Below are 16230 nucleotides of genomic sequence, written 5' to 3' on the forward strand. Positions count from 1 at the left end.
CACATTCACACCCAGCATGGCTGCGAAAGCCATGCTAACAGCTTGCCAGCTCCAAAGCTGTCAACATTTTCACAAAAAAAAAGGGGGGGGGGGGGGGAAAAATACTGAGCCAGCAGGACAGTCCTCAGGAGCTTGCAACAGGATCACCTCTAACTCTGCTTTCTTTTTTAGGTGGGGGGTGTGGAAAAATACTGAGCCAGCAGGACAGTCCTCAGGAGCTTGCAACAGGATCACCTCTAACTCTGCTTTCTTTTTTAGGTGTCTTGAGTCCCTTGGGGCAGGGAGTAGGAAGGAGAGCTAAAAGTATATTAGTCTGAGCAAAACTTTACCTAGTTCCCTCTTTAGAAAAGCTGTTAATAACTTCCCCCCACCCCAAAGGACAGAAAAACAGTGTAGATTACTTAATATTTTGTTTATTTACAGAGAAGCAAACCTGTTTTTTTGTACTCAGCAGCAAGATGTACTCAGGAAGAGTACAGATACATAGTTTGGTCATGCAGAGAGAAAATTAGAAAGTCCAGCTACTCAATCTAGCCACTGTAATAAAAAATAACAAATACATTAATAACAAAAAGAGGGTCAAGGAGAATCTCCATCCTTCATTTGATGTGGCAGGGGAATATTGACATCAAGGGTGAGGCTGAGCTACTTAATGCCTTCTTTGCCTCAGTCTTTAGCAGGAAGACCAGATGTCTTCAGGGTACCCACACCCCTGAGCTAGGAGGGAAAGTCAGGGAGCAGAATAAACCTCCTGTAATCCAGGAGGAGGTAGTTAGTGACTAGCTGTGTCACTTAGACACTCCCAAGTCTGTGGGGCTGGATGGGATCCAACCAAGGGCACTGAGAAAACTGGCAGAACTCACCAAGCCACTTTTCATCATTTCTCAGCAGTCCTGGCTAGCCAGGGAGATCCCAGGTGACTGGAGGTTAGCCAGTGTGACACCCATCTACAAAAAATTGTTGGAAGGAGGATCTGGGGAACTACAGCCCTGTCAGCCTGACCTCAGTGCCAGGAAAGGTCATGGCACAGGTCACCTTGAGTGCCATCACATGGCAGGCAGGGAATAAGGAAGGGATTTAGCCCAGCCAGCATGGGTTTAGGAAAGGAATGTCCTGCTTGAGCAACCTGATTTCCTTCTATGACAGGGTGACCCACTTGGTGGATGAGGGAAAGGCTGTGGATGCTGTCCACCTAATCTGGAGTAAAACCTTTTACACTGTCTACCACAGCGTTCTCCTGGAGAAAGTGGCAGCCCGTGGCGTGGATGTGTGTACTCTTTGTGGGGTAAAACACTGGATGGATGGCTGAGCCCAAAGAGTTGTGGTGATTGGAGTTGAATCCAGTTGGCAGCTAGCCAGCAGTGCTCCCCAGGGCTCAGTACAGGGGCCAGTCCTGTTTAAGGTCTATCGATAATCAGGATGAGGGCATCAAGGGCTCCCCTTTAGTCAGTTTGCAGATGACTCCAAGCTGGGCAGCAGTGTTGATCTGCTGCAGGGTAGGAAGGCTCTGCAGAGGGGTCTGGACAGGTTGGATTGATGAGCCAAGGCCAGTTGTATGAGGTTCAACAAGGTGAAGTGCCAGGTGCTGCCCTTGGGTCACAACAACCCCAGGCAGCGCTGCAGGCTGGGGGCAGAGTGGCTGAAAAGCAGCCCAGTGGGAAAGGACCTGGGGGTACTGGTTGACTGCAGCTGAACATCAGCCAGTGTGTGCCTTGGTGGCCAAGAAGGCCAATGGCATCCTGGCTTGTACCAGCAATAGTGTGGCCAGCAGGACCAAGGCAGTGATCATCCCCCTGTATGCAGCACTGGTGATGCCCCACCTTGAATCCTGCGTCCAGGATTGGGCCCCTCACTACAAGGAGGACACAGAGCTGTTGGAGTGTGTCCAGAGAAGGGCAGTGGAGCTGGAGAAGGATCTGGAACTCAAGTCCTGTGAGGAGCAGCTGAGGGAGCTGGGGGTGTTTAGCCTGGAGAAAAGAAGGCTCAGGGGAGATCTTACTGCTCTCTACAGCTCTCTGAGAGGAAGTTGTGACACGGTGGAGGTCGGTCTCTTCTTCCAGATAACAAGTGATAGATCAAGAGGAAATGACTTCAAATGGCACCAGGGGAAGTCCAAGTCGGATATCAGGAAAAATGTCTTCACTGAAAGAGTGGTTAAACTTTGGAATAGGCTCCCCAGGGAAATGGTGGAGTCACATCTGAAGTGTTCAGAAAACAAGTAGATGTGGCACTTTGCAATATAGTTCAGTGGGCATGGTGGTATTCAGTCAAAATTTGGACTAGATAATCTTGAAGGTCTTTTCCAACCTTAGTGATTCTATGAAGGAAAATAGAAAAGCTTAAGAAGGTCTACATGAGGACAGTGCAGCTTGGATCCTTGGCCCATGTAGGATAGCAAACTGCCCATCAGAGGCAAGGGAGTTTGTGTCTCTTTTCAAAGTCCATATGGGAAGATTCTAAAAGTACAGGAAACAGCTGGAAAAACCTGATGCTTCCTTATCTGGGAAGCTGTGGGGTCCTCTCCTGTTTTCTCCTGGACATAATGGAGCAGTCTATGTCTTGAGACAGGTGGTGAAGAAACTGATGAGAGAATAGTTCCCAGAGCCCTCCCAGCTACAAGCAGGCTCAACTCCTCCGAGAAGCTCTTTTGAAGTGAAATCCAAGCCAGAGGGTGACCCTGCACCTGGGACTCATAATGATATTCAGGATGCATACTGCCAGGTCAGGTAACAGTGTAGGAGGAGGAAACTCCATGATTGGACAGGCAGAGGTAGGAAAGAATTAGTTCTAGTTGACACTCACAGCTGTGACAGGAGCACTAACAAGTTCAATATCCTTGAGCTTTCTGGTATAAATTCTCTTAGAAGAGTTTTTAGGAGATAAGAGGAACTCTTAGCACATGGCTAAGGTATTTTCCCACTGCTGAAAAGTCCAGAAATATGGCAAAAAAATGGACAGATGGTAGAAATGGTCAATGCAGGGGTCGATGTAACCAGAACAACTTGTCTTCCTTCGCCTTACCACTTCTGTGGCTTTTCCTCAACCCAGATCAGGGCATGTAGAGGAAGAAGAACAATGAAGTGCTATCCCCATTCTTTGTAAGTGGATTGAGGTTTTCTGTTCAGTAAAGGTGCTGATTCGTGGGTTGCTTTTCTGGGCTCATTCACCACATCTTTGCCGCTAATTAGGCAATGGTTTCCCTTGAGCAATGGAAGGAATAGGCAGCACCGTTGTGCTGTTTTCCACTAATACAGGATGTGGGATGAACTATTCTGCAATCAGCTTATCGTAGTCAAAAAACCGTAGCTTGCCAGCAGGGCAGAAAGGCTTTCGATTTCATGAAAAATATTGTAGCAAAATGGGAAACTGTCTGAGTTCTTTTTACTGCCACCATCAGAGCTGGAGGAAAGAAAGAGAGGGAGGGGATTTCCCCAGTATTTTTAACCCAATAATGGGGATTTCTTTTTTACACTGCACTGCTTAGACAGCTGACACAGTTGTACTCTGAGCCGACCTTAGAGACTCTAAGGTCTAGACTCTCAAGTCTAAAGCTGGACCAAGTAGCTTAGGATGTAATCTCTGCTTAAAACCTAAAGTGGGGACATCATAGAAAAAAATCACACCCTTGGTCAGTCAGGAGGAGATGTCTTCATCCATTTCATCTTCAACCCCAGCACTGACTGGCAGTGTTATTGTCCCCTGTACAAAATCGCATCTTCAGGCACTTCTCCCTCCCATTAGAGGTTTTTAGGCCAGGATGAGGCAAACAGACCATATGCTTGCTCAGCCTCAAAGCTGAGTGCTATTTTACACCAAAATGCAGAGCATGGAAGTGCTGGCACAGTCTCCTACTGGGAGCTGGGAAGGGAAAAACGAGATGGTGAGGTTTGGAGTGTCACTTGAGAAGTGTGAGGAGTTTCTACACCATCGGAGCCAGTAATAACAGAAAAACAGGTTCAGTTATGAAGGTGAGTCCTTGTTGGCCTGTGTTCTCAGCCTCATTAGTGAGCAGTCCCGATGGGATTGATGCTGAAGTTACATTCATGTCCGTCTAGCCCTCCCTGCAGGGGTGGCCTTCCCCACCTGTGGGTCTCCTCCAGGCAGATCCTAGACAGAGCAATGGCTGTACTGGCTCTGGAGGTCCCTCAGAGAAAGGTAGGCACCAGTGTTTGGGACCTGGCTGGAGAAGGCTGTTTTGCATGGATCCTCATCCTGCCTTTGCCTTAGAGGTGGAGGCTGGGAGAAGGCAGAGGTAGCACTTGCTGCTGGTGTGCAGGGGTCAGTTGGAGGACCCCCCTTCCCACTCCCCTCCGTTACAGTGACAGTATCGCTGTCCTGCAGGTCCGGTGGGTCAGGAAAGTCAGTGTCCAGCTGGCACATGGGCCCAACAGGTTGTGAAACTGCTTTGTCCATCACCTTCTCATCCTGTTCCAGAAACGGTGTTGGTGAGGTCCCTTCACTCGACTGGAGAGCCCCAGGAACAGCCATGGCCTGCTGGGCTTCACATTCTGTCTGTTCCATGAAGGAGCTGTTTTGGGAGCCCTGGGTTGCCTCAATACAGTGAAAGAAGTTGCTGGGCAACACGTTCATGCCCTCTGCCAGTGTGCAGAGGTCTGGGGAGGGGAGAGCCTGGTAACACTCACCATCCTTGCTGCCACTGCCCTCCTGGGTGAAAGGCTCGTAGGTGAAGTAGACCTGACAGGGCTGGATCTCAAAGGAGTTGGAAAGGTGGAAGAAGAAGTAGCCTTGGTTGGTGTAGCAGCTGGATCCAGATTGCACACTGGTTTCTACAGAAGAATCAGGAGTCAGGGTTCCCTTGGAAAGTAGAAACTGGGATTCCTGGTCATTCTTCTGCATCACCTCGAGCATGGAGATCTCTGGGATTGTGCTGTTCAAGCAGTAGGAAGATGTGGAGAATGGGGAGGAGAGCCATTTCTGATGGGAAAGAAACATGAGAGAGAGAGACTGTGACTACCAAAGTATAGCACTCAGAGGGGAACCAAAGGTTTCTTCTATTGAGTGGCCACTGCAGTCAAGTGACCTGTTCTCTGTCCAAGCAAGAGTTACCAGAGGTGGTGGGGATGGAAATTCACATTCTTGATGTCTCATCTGCAGGATTTGCGGAGAGAGCATGTCATTCTGTCACTTTAAAATCAAGAGTGGACCTTGTCAGCCTATGCTTGAGATTTCTGGAGCAGGGAATTTAAGATGGACAAATAAAGTGACACGAAGGGAATAGAAAAGATAGGAAAAAACCTTACAAGACCATAAGATGAAGTGAAGCATGAAAAACAGTATTGAGGTGCATTTCATGCAATCTATTCCTCGGTGCTGAACAAGCCTCTGATACATGCACATGGCCGTATGCAGATTTCTTGTCTAAAGTGCTCTTCCAGGCCCCTTGTGCCTAATTTTCACATTCATCATGAGCAACATCCTGCAGCGCATCATTATCCTTAAAAATAAACTGCTTTTGATGACACCCAAATCCATTGCCTTTATGGCTTGTAAAGCAAATTTTTCAAGTTCTTTCTGCACTGATAAAGTGTCTTCAGTGCCTGCTGCACACCCGTTCCCCTACTCTGTACTCGTTCCCTGTAGTTCAAGCTTTCTAAGCCTTTTTGCACCTCGGCTTTTCCAAAGCTTTGCTGTCTCTGGACCCTCTGCAGTTTGTTTCCACCCTCCTTACACTTGGGATCACCTCCCACGCCTTGCACCTGATGCTCCCTTTAATACTGCACAGAACGGTAATTGTCTCCTTGCAGCTGCCCATACTCACAGAGAGCCTAGGGCAAGGGGAATAGTGGAGTGGAAAAAAAGGGGAAGAGACAAAAATGCAAGGAATTGCTAAAGTGCTATCCAGTGTGATGGCAATTCACATCAGGAGCAGAGGAGAGGCTCACAGGAGGCTCCCCTCCACAGAGAGGGGTTCACAGCAGGAAATCTGGGGAAGAGCTGGGCATCCTAGGGCAGGCAGGGAGGCACTCAACTGGGAGGGAAGGGGATCTTGAGAGGCCAAACTCCCTCCTGCAGGTCCCTTGTTTTCTCTCAGGCTGCCAATTATGGGAGCAGGGTTTGCTGTGTTTTGCGTGTTTTGCCATTTCTCTGTAATTAGAGATGCCTTGGCTGAGTGTCAGGTTTCAGAAGGTCAGAAAATAGAACTTAAGAAGAGAACCCAGCAGCTGGTGCTACAGGCACATATATCATGTGTGCATGTGTAGGTCTATCTGTCCTGGGCACGTGCAGCTGGACGCTCCTTTCCCTCATTTCCCCCTCCTATGGTTCCATCCCCAGTCCAATACCTGAATGTCACCGCCGTGCACCGAAACGAGTGGGGGAAAGAACTTCTCAGGGTCTGGGATGTGAATCTTCAGGATCTTCTTAAACCTTGAGGAAAGAGAATGAGAAGGACAAATGAAGCAGGGCCTGATCCTGATCACTGTCGCTGTGGTGGGGGTGGAAGAGTGGACTGCAATTCACAGGTACTGCCCTGGCATGGGGGAGAGGTAAAACAAGGTCGAGCCTGAGGGCTGTCCTTGCTCACGTGGTCTGAGAGGCACTAGCTGAGCCATGAGATGTGCAGAGATGAGACAGATAAACCTGGCATTGGAAAATACGCTTCCCTCAGCCTTTTCCCTGGGGAAGGGGTTTTCCTGGTTTTAGTGGTTTCTTCCTTGCCTTGCCTGGTCACCTTAACCTCTCCACACACCCCCTTCAGCCCCTGTCCTGATGACAAGCTGAGCAGACCTCCCTTGTTTCCAAGCTCCCACTGCTGTGAGCTGCCCCTTCTTTGTTTTGCTGCCACCACAATGACACCACAGGGACCATGTGGCCTGAGCAGGGCCATCAGTGGGAAAGCTGTGCCACAGCTCTCTGCCCTCCTAGCAGGGTGCTGCATGGTACAGCTGTGGCACACTGGCCATGCAAGCCACCTGAGTGAGTACACCTTGCATCAGTCCAGAGGCCTCTCCTTCACTGGAACCGCTGCGTTGTCATCCTGAGGCAGCATGAAGTGATCTAATCTGCTCCTCAGTTCCTCAGGGTGGTTGGATCATCTTGTCATTCCTTTGCAGAAGCTTTGCTGTAGGATTTTCTAAGGAAAAACCTTCCTGACCTCTGGAGGCAATTGGTGTACTCTCTGAAGCATCAGAACTTGCTAGTTCTTGCATATAAACTACCTTACATCATTGCAGATGCTATTTTTATTCATGCATGTCTAATCCTTCCTTGCATCTTACCTCAGCATTATTCTGCACTCAATTCCCCTAGGTTAATTATACTTTGTGGAGAAAGAAGGCCTTTTTAACTCTCTCTGTGCTGTACATCTAGCACTTCCTCAACTTTGTGTTATGACTCAGGGTAAAAGAGTGACCAATGACTTTCTCAGTATCCATCTTCCTTCAGCACGGCTCTCTGTCTTTCCTTACAGAGAAACCATCCAGCCTCTGCAGCTTCATCCCTGAGGATGTTTGTCCCTGCTCCCTGCCATGAATATCAGCACCCTGCTTCTTTACCCCTGACCTGAGATGAGAAAACCTGTGACTGTTTCTAACCTTGCCAAGCTGACAGGTCACTGTTCCTATTATTGTGTGGAATAACCTTGTGAGACACTTTCAGTCCCTAATAAAAGCAGTGTCTGGGTAGAAACACTGGCAAAGAGGTCTTGAAGCATCATATGGGTTTTATCAGTGCATGAGGACTGCACAGACCAGGGAGAACAAGAATTGTACTCCTCGCTCAGGAGTTTTGCTTGCAGACCAAAGTCACCTCATCCTGCCTGAGCTCTTGCTGGAATGTTTAAATGAGAAGGTAGTGGTAACCAGGCTTGCTTGGTTTTTGCTGCAGGGAGAGTGCTCAACCCAGTGGCCTGCTTTTGAAGAGGCAATTTTGATGCACCCCTGCTAGGAAACACCACTCTAACCCCTGGGAAGCAGATGTGTTGATGCAGCTGTTTTAAATTTAGCCAGGGCATAGCACCAGGGCATGGCACCAGGGCATGGCACCGGGTCACCAGGCACAATACGACAGTGTTGGTGGTGGTGTTATTTCTCCACAGGCAAATATCAGTCTCAGAAGGTTGGGCTATAAACCATAAATTGGTTGGCTTAAAGCTGTCTCTATCCTGAGTAACATCAGGTGAAAAATAATCTGAGTTTTGAGAGTACACACAAGGTACAGGAGAGGAACAGAGATGTAAACTTAATTCTCAATTACCATTTCAGGGTCCGTAAGTTAATAAGGAAGGCAGTCCCAATGATCACGAAGAGGAAAGTGCTCACTATAAGAACTGGCAGGACTGGCTGGGATGTTCCTGCAAGATGAGAAAGAATGCGGAAATGGCTGTGAAAATGTAACCAGGATTCTGGAGGTAGAAGCTGCAGCCCTCTCATGGCTGTTCAAGGTGATCAAAGTGGGCCTTTGTTATAATTTTATATAATATTATAATAATACATAGAATTGTAATATACATGTCAGAGTATGAGTGGGTTCTGCTGTGTTGTGTTGGGTGCCTTTGAGCTGATACGGGTTTCAGAGCCTAAGTGTTGCTTAAGAGATAATCTGTGCTGAACAGCTTGAGCTCCCTGTTCACAACAGCACCACAGCTAGGGCTTGCCACAGATGAGGTGGCACAGTCTGCTGCTGATTGAAGTGTCCACCAACCCGTCTGTTTCATTGCCAAGGAAAGCAGGGACTCCTAAAACCAGCTAAAAGTGGGGTTGGAGGCTTGAAGCAGCATTAATGGTCAGTGGGGGAGGGAGTCATGGGGTCCACAAGTCTCTGAGAATGCAAGAGGATAAGGATAGAGAAGGCTAGGGATCAAGGGACTGGCTTCTTTGTTTTGAGAGGTGTAGGAAAGCATCAGGAACCTTCCTAGTCAAAGTTTACAGCTTCACACCATATTTTAGTACTTGGATTGTAGGGTTAGGACAAAGAGACTGGGTTCCCACGTTGCCAGGGCTGCCAGCACTCCTCAGGCTTGTTTGGCGCCATCTCAAACTTTCCTTGATCTGTCTCTTTCACACGTATCTCCCCAGTGCACCTTTGCTTGGTCTTGCTATTCTGGTGCCTGTTTCCTCTGCCTGCCCCTCATCTCCTCCCATCCCTTGTGTCCCTTGGTCTGGTCATGCAGAGAGTCTCTGGAGAAGTTATGAGAGAACAGAGGAAAATAAAAGACAGAGGAGACATTTTTAGCACATTCTCTCTTTCCTTGAGATGCTACTCAGATCACTTTGTCTCCTCTGCCTCTGGTACCCTGGTTATCTTTGGGTCTTGGTTGCTATGACAACTGGTTGCGGCTGTATCCTATTCTCTGACATCACACACTGTCAAAATTTGATCGCCACAGCAACACAGTGCCCTTTCTAAACATAGCTCCTCTGTTTATACCAACACCAGGAACAACAGGGAGGGGTTGAGCAGGGGCAGGATGGGGGCAACATGAGAAGGAATAACCTCTACCTGCTTATTTTTTGGGAAAAAAAAATGACAGAGGCCACAGCCAGTGCCTCACCGAAGGGCATTATCTTTCAAGGCTGGAAGTTCATGCAGTGACCGATGCAAATCTCAGCAGATCTTTCTTTGAAAGGGTCTTATCATGCATGTAAGTCAGTGAGTCTCTCCCAGTTTCCACGAGACTTTGCTTCCCGGGCTCAGGTGTTCTTCAGCTCAGGAGCTGAGAGCCATTTCACTGCATTTCACTGATCAATACCTCCACTGAACTGGGCCATTTTAGGAAGCTGGGAGAATGTTCCTAGGTAACATTAGCATCTGGGAAAATCCCAGTCCTGGCCACTGCTTCTGCTGGTCAGACATCTGTCCTTACTGATCAGGAGGGACAGTTTTCAGCCTTTCTACTGCTCTTTGGTCAACACAGTCCTCCCTACACATCTTCCTTCAGCTTCTCACCCTGTTTTGGCCATTCTACCTTGTGTGCCCTGAGTCCCCATTTTCCCCTCCAGGTCAGACTACCTGACTGATCCTTACGGTCAGCGTGTGTCCTCCACAGGACCGGCTTGCTCCAGTCACTCCACATGCCTTTGTAGGTGCTTCTGGCACTCGGCCTTGCACGGACAGCTGCCTCGTATTTCGAGTTGGGTGAGAGTCTCTCAAAATTTGTCCACATCTGGTCCTGTTCAATGGGCAAGTTTGCAGCCTCCTGGCAGTAGGGAGAATTTAGAACATCGTCAACACCTTGGTTTACAGCCTCACATACCCATCTTTTCCAAGGCCCTCAGAGAAGACCTGTCTCAAAACCTTACATCTCCTGCACTCCTTGTTCACCCTGAAGGAAAATTCTTCTTCACTTTGCTTTTTTCATCCCTTTCAGGTCTGTCCTGGAACTGTCTGAATTTTTTTTGTGACAGCACTAAGTAAAATAGGATCCCCATCTGCCTCCTTGTCATCACCAAACACTGGCAGCAGGTGACACCGATAAAAGAACGGGGGCTGTCATCCACTCTCCAGCTTCACCAAAACTGGTTACATTCTGAGAGGAGGCCCAGGAGCAAGTCTTGGGTTACATAAACAAGACCAGGATTCATCCAGGATTCATATGGTAACACATCCCAGTTTCTCCCTCTGGTACTCACCTCCCAGGACTGACTCACATGTCGGTACCGCACTTGGTACTCCCGTCTCCCTTCCAAATAGTGAGAGGAAATATTCAGGCTCCATGTTAGGTTGGAGGTGTTTTCAGTTATGTTAGCCACCTGAAGGTTTCCTGGAGGCCTCAGCTTTACTGGAAAGAGAGAAGAAGCAGGGCTGATATCCCTATACTCTGCCCATAACAGGACTGCACATCAAGCCCCTCAGCAGCAGGACATCTCCTTGAGACAGGTAAACTCACATATCCAGCAAAACAATGTCCCAAGCAGATGTTTTTCTTCTGGGTTAGTGAGCTGAATCCTTTCAGCAAAGACTGATGCATGCCAAAGCTGTCTTAAAGAAGGGTGGAAGCACATAACTAGTGTGGGGGCAGAGGAAGAGCAGCAGGACTTTCCGTCCTTCTAGCAGCACTTATTTTTCAGGAAGGCAGCTGAGATATACCTGTTTGAATCCAGATAAGGGACAGGACAGGATGTGACTGGCATGACAGAGGTGCGAGTGGCAGCAGTCAACATTGTGCTCATTGTAGCAGGGGACAAGCAAAAGACCAAGCCTTAAAATCAGCTGTGGGTGTTGCACAGGGGTGGAGGAGGAAGGGAAATCAGCTATCCTCTCATGGGGAAGCTTCAGAGACCAGAAGACAGATGAGTACTCACTATTTGCAAATGGATTGAAGTTTTTTATTTCCACAGGTATTTTGTTCTCATTCTCTCCAGTTTGGCAATGGACAGACAAGTCAAGACGGTCTGAAATGGTGAAGCACTGATTCTGCAAGGAAAATTAACCACTGCTGACAATGAAACCTCGTGAATAAGCATTCAGATTTCTAAGCATTGCCTATGCATAAGATGTTTAGGAATACTTGACAATAAATATGGAAGGTATTTGTGGTGGAAGGGCATAAACCTCAGTGGTGAGTGAGGAACCAAAAATTTATATTTCATGTGGTTGGATTGTTTCTTGGTTTGTTGGCAAGAAGGGCACAAAATATTGCGATACATTAATTTCCTGGGATTCCTGTATGTGCTGACTAAGCAGAAAAGAAGTTACTCTCTATGAGTGACATTTATTGAGAAATTTTGTTTTTATGAAAGCATTTTAAGTCCCCTGGTAAGACTGAAACTGCATTAGTATTAAACATGACACTTGAGATGCAATGATGCTGAAGGGCCACATACACCATACAGTACTGAACAAGCAACAAATTAGCTTGATTGGAAAGAAAAGACTTTGGAGCTATATACCCACCCTGAAATTTGTCTTTGCACATGATATACAAATATATGAAAGCTTGTCTGTCGTTAGAACTGGTTGTGACTTTATCAATAAAAATATTAGCTCAAATTTGGGTGGGTGTTTTCTGAAAATATGGGGACTGCAGTGACTCTGGATATGGCTGATGGAAATACATAATGAATCTAAAATATGAGTGATTTAAATACGGAATAATAGTTAGATTTGCATCACCATCATCTCCAATGATGTGTTGCTGTTGCATCTTGCTTTAGACACATCTAACCCCACTTCACAGTAGCTAATGATCTGGAAAATGGTATTGATCCTTTCCAGGAAAATGAGTTCAGGAGGTGACCTCAGAGCTGGTGGTGATGCCCATCCCTCCTCAGAGGAAGAGATTAGGGCCAAACCCAGGTAACAGAGACATGGGACACTGCATATGATCTGTCTGTCCTGCAGCTCTTCTGCATGGGTCAGGCCAGTGTGGCCCAGCTCACAAGGAAGACAATCCCTCCTGCAGGGATACCCACAGGAGTCATGTATATCAACAGTACAAAACACCAAGCCCAATCCCAGAACCAGAGTCAGGGATTAGGTCTGGGCTTTTTGTACTACTCCTGGATGCCACAGTGTTTATACACCCAAAATGCATATATAAATCCTTTCCACCCTGTCATTAGCCAGGACATCCCAGATGAATTACTCACATTAACGTTTTGGTTGAAGGTTTTGTTGCATCTCCTCAGCCCTGTCATATTCTCTGCCTTGAGTAATGTGCAGTGCTTCTTGCGTTTTTCAGGTGGGGGAAAGAACTCCAGTGAGCTGGGAAGGTTGTTTCATAGTTAGTCAAATATTATGTAACACTAAAGGGCTTTCAAAGCATTTTACATCCTACTGTATTTGCTGAACAGGTTACAGCAAAGATCTAATCCTACTTTCTCTCCCCATTGTATCACTCAAACAAATTTTATGTGCTGGCACATGGAAGTCAATGCACCCCTGTTATTTCAAGGCAAAGGTAATAGCAGATTTCCAGTTTCAAAGACTTCACAAAACCCTCTTCCTATCTTCTCTGCTTCCTGTTGATTTCAGAGGGCATGCAGAGCCCAAACTCACCTACAGCAACGTGGCCCTGGAAGACAGGTGCCTGTTTCAGCTCCTCTAGGATTTACAGGTCTCCTTCCAGCCACTGACAGCCCTGTAGGATCTCAGATACTGAGTGACATGTACCTTCTGAGCCAGGTCACATCTCAGTCAGCCAGAACAGGACATCACAAGTGGTAGCACTACACCATGACCTCTCTTCTGCTCTAAGTGTGGCTGGAGCAGCTGGGGGGTGTCTGACTGATCTGCCTGTAAGGTCAGATCAGGCCTGGGACTTGCTGATGGTGGGGAGGAGTTTTTTCCTACAGCACTGGTCAAACAAATCCAGCCACAGTGTCTGATTCACATTCATGGAGCAACATAAATATTTCAACTTTCTAGGTCCATGCACCAGCCCCAGGACATATTTGCCAATCTGACCCCATTGGTGGTGTCTCTATGACAGTGACAAGTAACCCACTCAATGCCAGAATCACAGTGAGCCTCTCCTTAGGACAGGCACCCAGGGGAGTCCTGGGCTAGGCTGGCAACCCTCCTGGCTGCAGATGTCCTATTTGGAGGTGACAGAGAGTCAGCCAGTCCCCTCTGCAGGACTGGGCAAACACCTCCCCTGTGCTGGGAGGCATATGGGAGAGGAAAACACCATGAACTGGAAGAGGTGAAAGAGCCAGGGGAGAGAAGTGGGACAATCTTTTTCTTCATTCATTGTTACTCAGGGTGCAACATCTCATCTCATCCTGGCAACCACCAAATGGCCTCTGTATAACTTCAATTCCATCCTTCTCCAGCCCATCTCCATACATCCTCATTTTCCATGGAAAATGCCTTTCTGTCCCGAGGGTGGCTGACAAGGAAAAGGGATTTTCTTAAAAGCGAAGTTCAGATAGAACCAAGGAGCTGGAAGATGGGTTGTGCTAGACAGTTTGGGACCGTCAGATGGCAAACACTGAGCAGTGGCTGCCAGCATCTCAGCCCACCTGGGGTTAGAGACAGAATTCAAGACAAAACACCTCAGCTCTGTGACTCCACTACACCTGGCCTGGGAAGGGGAAGCCTACATTTTTGTTAAGTGGCATTGTTTTTCCTCAGCCTCTCCAGTCACCCACCTGTCACAAAAGCCATTCTTTGATAAAATCTCCAGCTGGCAGGGTGCTTCAACCAGATCCCTGCCCGGGTCCCAGTCACAGAAGAGAGCTGCCCGTGAGTCATACCAACAAGTGAGGCTGGAGGCACCTGCCAGCAGAGAAGAAATGGACAGCAGTGTGGCCCAATTAGCATCGATGCTCGGCATTAACCACCACCCCGGACAATTCTGCCCCATCCCAAACTACAGACTGACTCCTCTGCTGGACAACTCCAAGTAAGAAAGGCAGAGCCACTCATTTCTCTATATCCTTGGAGGCTGATGTGCTCGTAAGAGACCGGTAATACTGCAACCTCCTCTGGCTGTATGTTACAACACAAACATTGCACAGCAGCATACTGTGGCACACTCACTGCCCTGGCTGACTCCCCTCCCTGTTCACCCAGCTGGCACAGGTGAAAGGAATCGCTTCTTACCTTGCGCCGAGTCTAATGCGCATGAGGGAGGCATGAGGCTGAACAGGCAGAGGTGAGACAGAAGCAGCAATGAAGGCTTCATCAGTACTGGTGACACACTGAAAGAGAGAAGACACCCCCACAACACAGCTCAGCAGTGGAACTTGGGAAGATGTCAAGATGTCATCTCACAGGCGGCATCCACGGTCCTGGGATGCAGTGCCAGTCTTCTGGGTTCAGAAACTCATATCCCTTCCACGCCAGAGCCTGCACGTCTCCCTCAGCACCTCACTGCTTTCCTGCCTTGGGTGCTTTGCTCAGCAGTGAAGCTGTTCACAGGGCAGCACAGAGAGGCTGCTTGGAGGAATCATATCTTCTGAAAGCGCGTGAGCGAGCGCACAGCGGTCCGCGCACGTTGTCTCAGGCTGCTTGCTGACTCAGGTAGAGAGTGCTGCCTCGGCTGCGCACAGCCTGCACTTTGAAGAGCTTCTTTTTTTGGTAAACCCTAGGGCTGAAATAACTAGGTGCTTGCTGAGTAAGAGGGTCTCTGGATGCAACTGGCAGAAGTTAGTTGCAGAGCTCATGGCTTAGGAGGCAGATTTTGAATACCATGTTTGGGACAGGTGGGGGAATCAGGGAGAAGAAAGTGTTTACCAGGTCCTAGAAAGTCAAGGCTTTACCATATCAAAAAAATATTACATAGCTGTGCACAAACTATGCATCATCCCTTCCAAGTAGACCCTTGCTCTGCCTTGGAAGGAGTAATGATTTTAGGTATCAGAAAAGTTGGGCTTGGTAATAAGGAAACTCAGCAGCAGCCCTCATCCAGCCCAGGCACCCAGGGAGCCTCCTTGTCTTACAAAGCCTGTACAATCATGTTCCATATCAGACAGACTGGTCTCACGGTCTTCTCATCCAAGACTCTCTCTCTCCCCATTCACCTGGACACCCGTACCTTGAGATCTGCCTTTGCCCACAGGAGAAGGACCCACCCTCACCTCTCACCAGCCCTGGAGCTCAGGCAGACCTGAGCAAAACAAGAGGGGAGTCCCACTGGACCTTGCTGGGACTGCCAGAGGAGTGGGAAGAGAGGGTTTATAAAGGGCTGGCATGAGCTTACTACCAATTCCCGTTGTGATAAAAGATTAGGTTCAGAGGAAGAAAAACATGATGACAACACATTAGCAGACAGGGGAGAGAGAGAAAGTGGGCGGTGTGGTAGTGAGATGTGGGGTATGATTTGAGAGGATTGTGGAGAGACAGAGAGATAAATACGTTCTCAGCCCTTCCCAACGGCAAGATTCAGTTTGTCAGATTGAAACTCCTTCTAAGATGCTTTCAGGTCAGCCACCCCCATGTGGGAGAGAGCTGGCATTGCCCCCTTTACCTTCCAGCTCCAGTCACTGAGCAGTCTGGACGAAGGGAGTGCCTGGGGTCGTGAGGTTGGATGGCAGCAGGTGCTGATTGTCAAATAGTGAGGGGAAGGGCAAGGGGAAAAAGGGAGAGCGATGAAGGCAGGTATCCTGGCTCAGCTCATGTCCACAAGAGAAGAGGTGCCTCCAGCCCAGCAGTTCTGCTCCAAAGCTGTTTCTGTCATACATGCATGGTCTCTCTCTGTCTTCTCCCTCTCACCTGTGCACAGGAAGCTGCTGCTTGCTTGCCTTGTCAGACTGAGACAAGGCCCCGAAGTATCGAAAAGGCTAGTAAGGCCAAGAATAAAAAAACCCAAACCACATTCTACTTCCT

At 48.3% G+C, this 16230-nt stretch overlaps 1 protein-coding gene across 3 annotated transcripts; it reads right to left on the reverse strand.

The window, feature by feature from the left end:
* Nucleotides 1-393: 393 nt before the first annotated feature.
* On the reverse strand, nucleotides 394-16178 carry IL2RB (interleukin 2 receptor subunit beta). 3 transcript variants are annotated; one of them, XM_017738027.1, is made up of 10 exons: nucleotides 15872-16178; nucleotides 14506-14603; nucleotides 14052-14178; nucleotides 12549-12663; nucleotides 11262-11373; nucleotides 10590-10738; nucleotides 9970-10156; nucleotides 8215-8311; nucleotides 6303-6387; nucleotides 394-4935 (listed from the first exon to the last, which is right to left on the reverse strand). In XM_017738027.1, the coding sequence occupies exons 2-10, from the start codon at nucleotides 14585-14587 to the stop codon at nucleotides 4108-4110; spliced, it is 1782 nt and encodes a 593-aa protein (XP_017593516.1). In that variant the 5' UTR covers nucleotides 14588-14603; nucleotides 15872-16178; the 3' UTR covers nucleotides 394-4107. The 3 variants fall into 3 exon arrangements, with proteins under 3 accessions (XP_017593516.1, XP_017593517.1, XP_008634644.1); XM_017738028.1 differs by lacking the exon at nucleotides 15872-16178 and having other exon boundaries at nucleotides 9985-10156; nucleotides 14506-15844; XM_008636422.2 differs by lacking the exon at nucleotides 15872-16178 and having other exon boundaries at nucleotides 14506-15844.
* Between the last annotated feature and the right edge of the window lie 52 nt (nucleotides 16179-16230).

Source organism: Corvus brachyrhynchos, unplaced genomic scaffold (assembly GCF_000691975.1).
Source record: "Corvus brachyrhynchos isolate BGI_N302 unplaced genomic scaffold, ASM69197v1 scaffold56, whole genome shotgun sequence".
NCBI classification, from domain to species: domain Eukaryota; kingdom Metazoa; phylum Chordata; class Aves; order Passeriformes; family Corvidae; genus Corvus; species Corvus brachyrhynchos.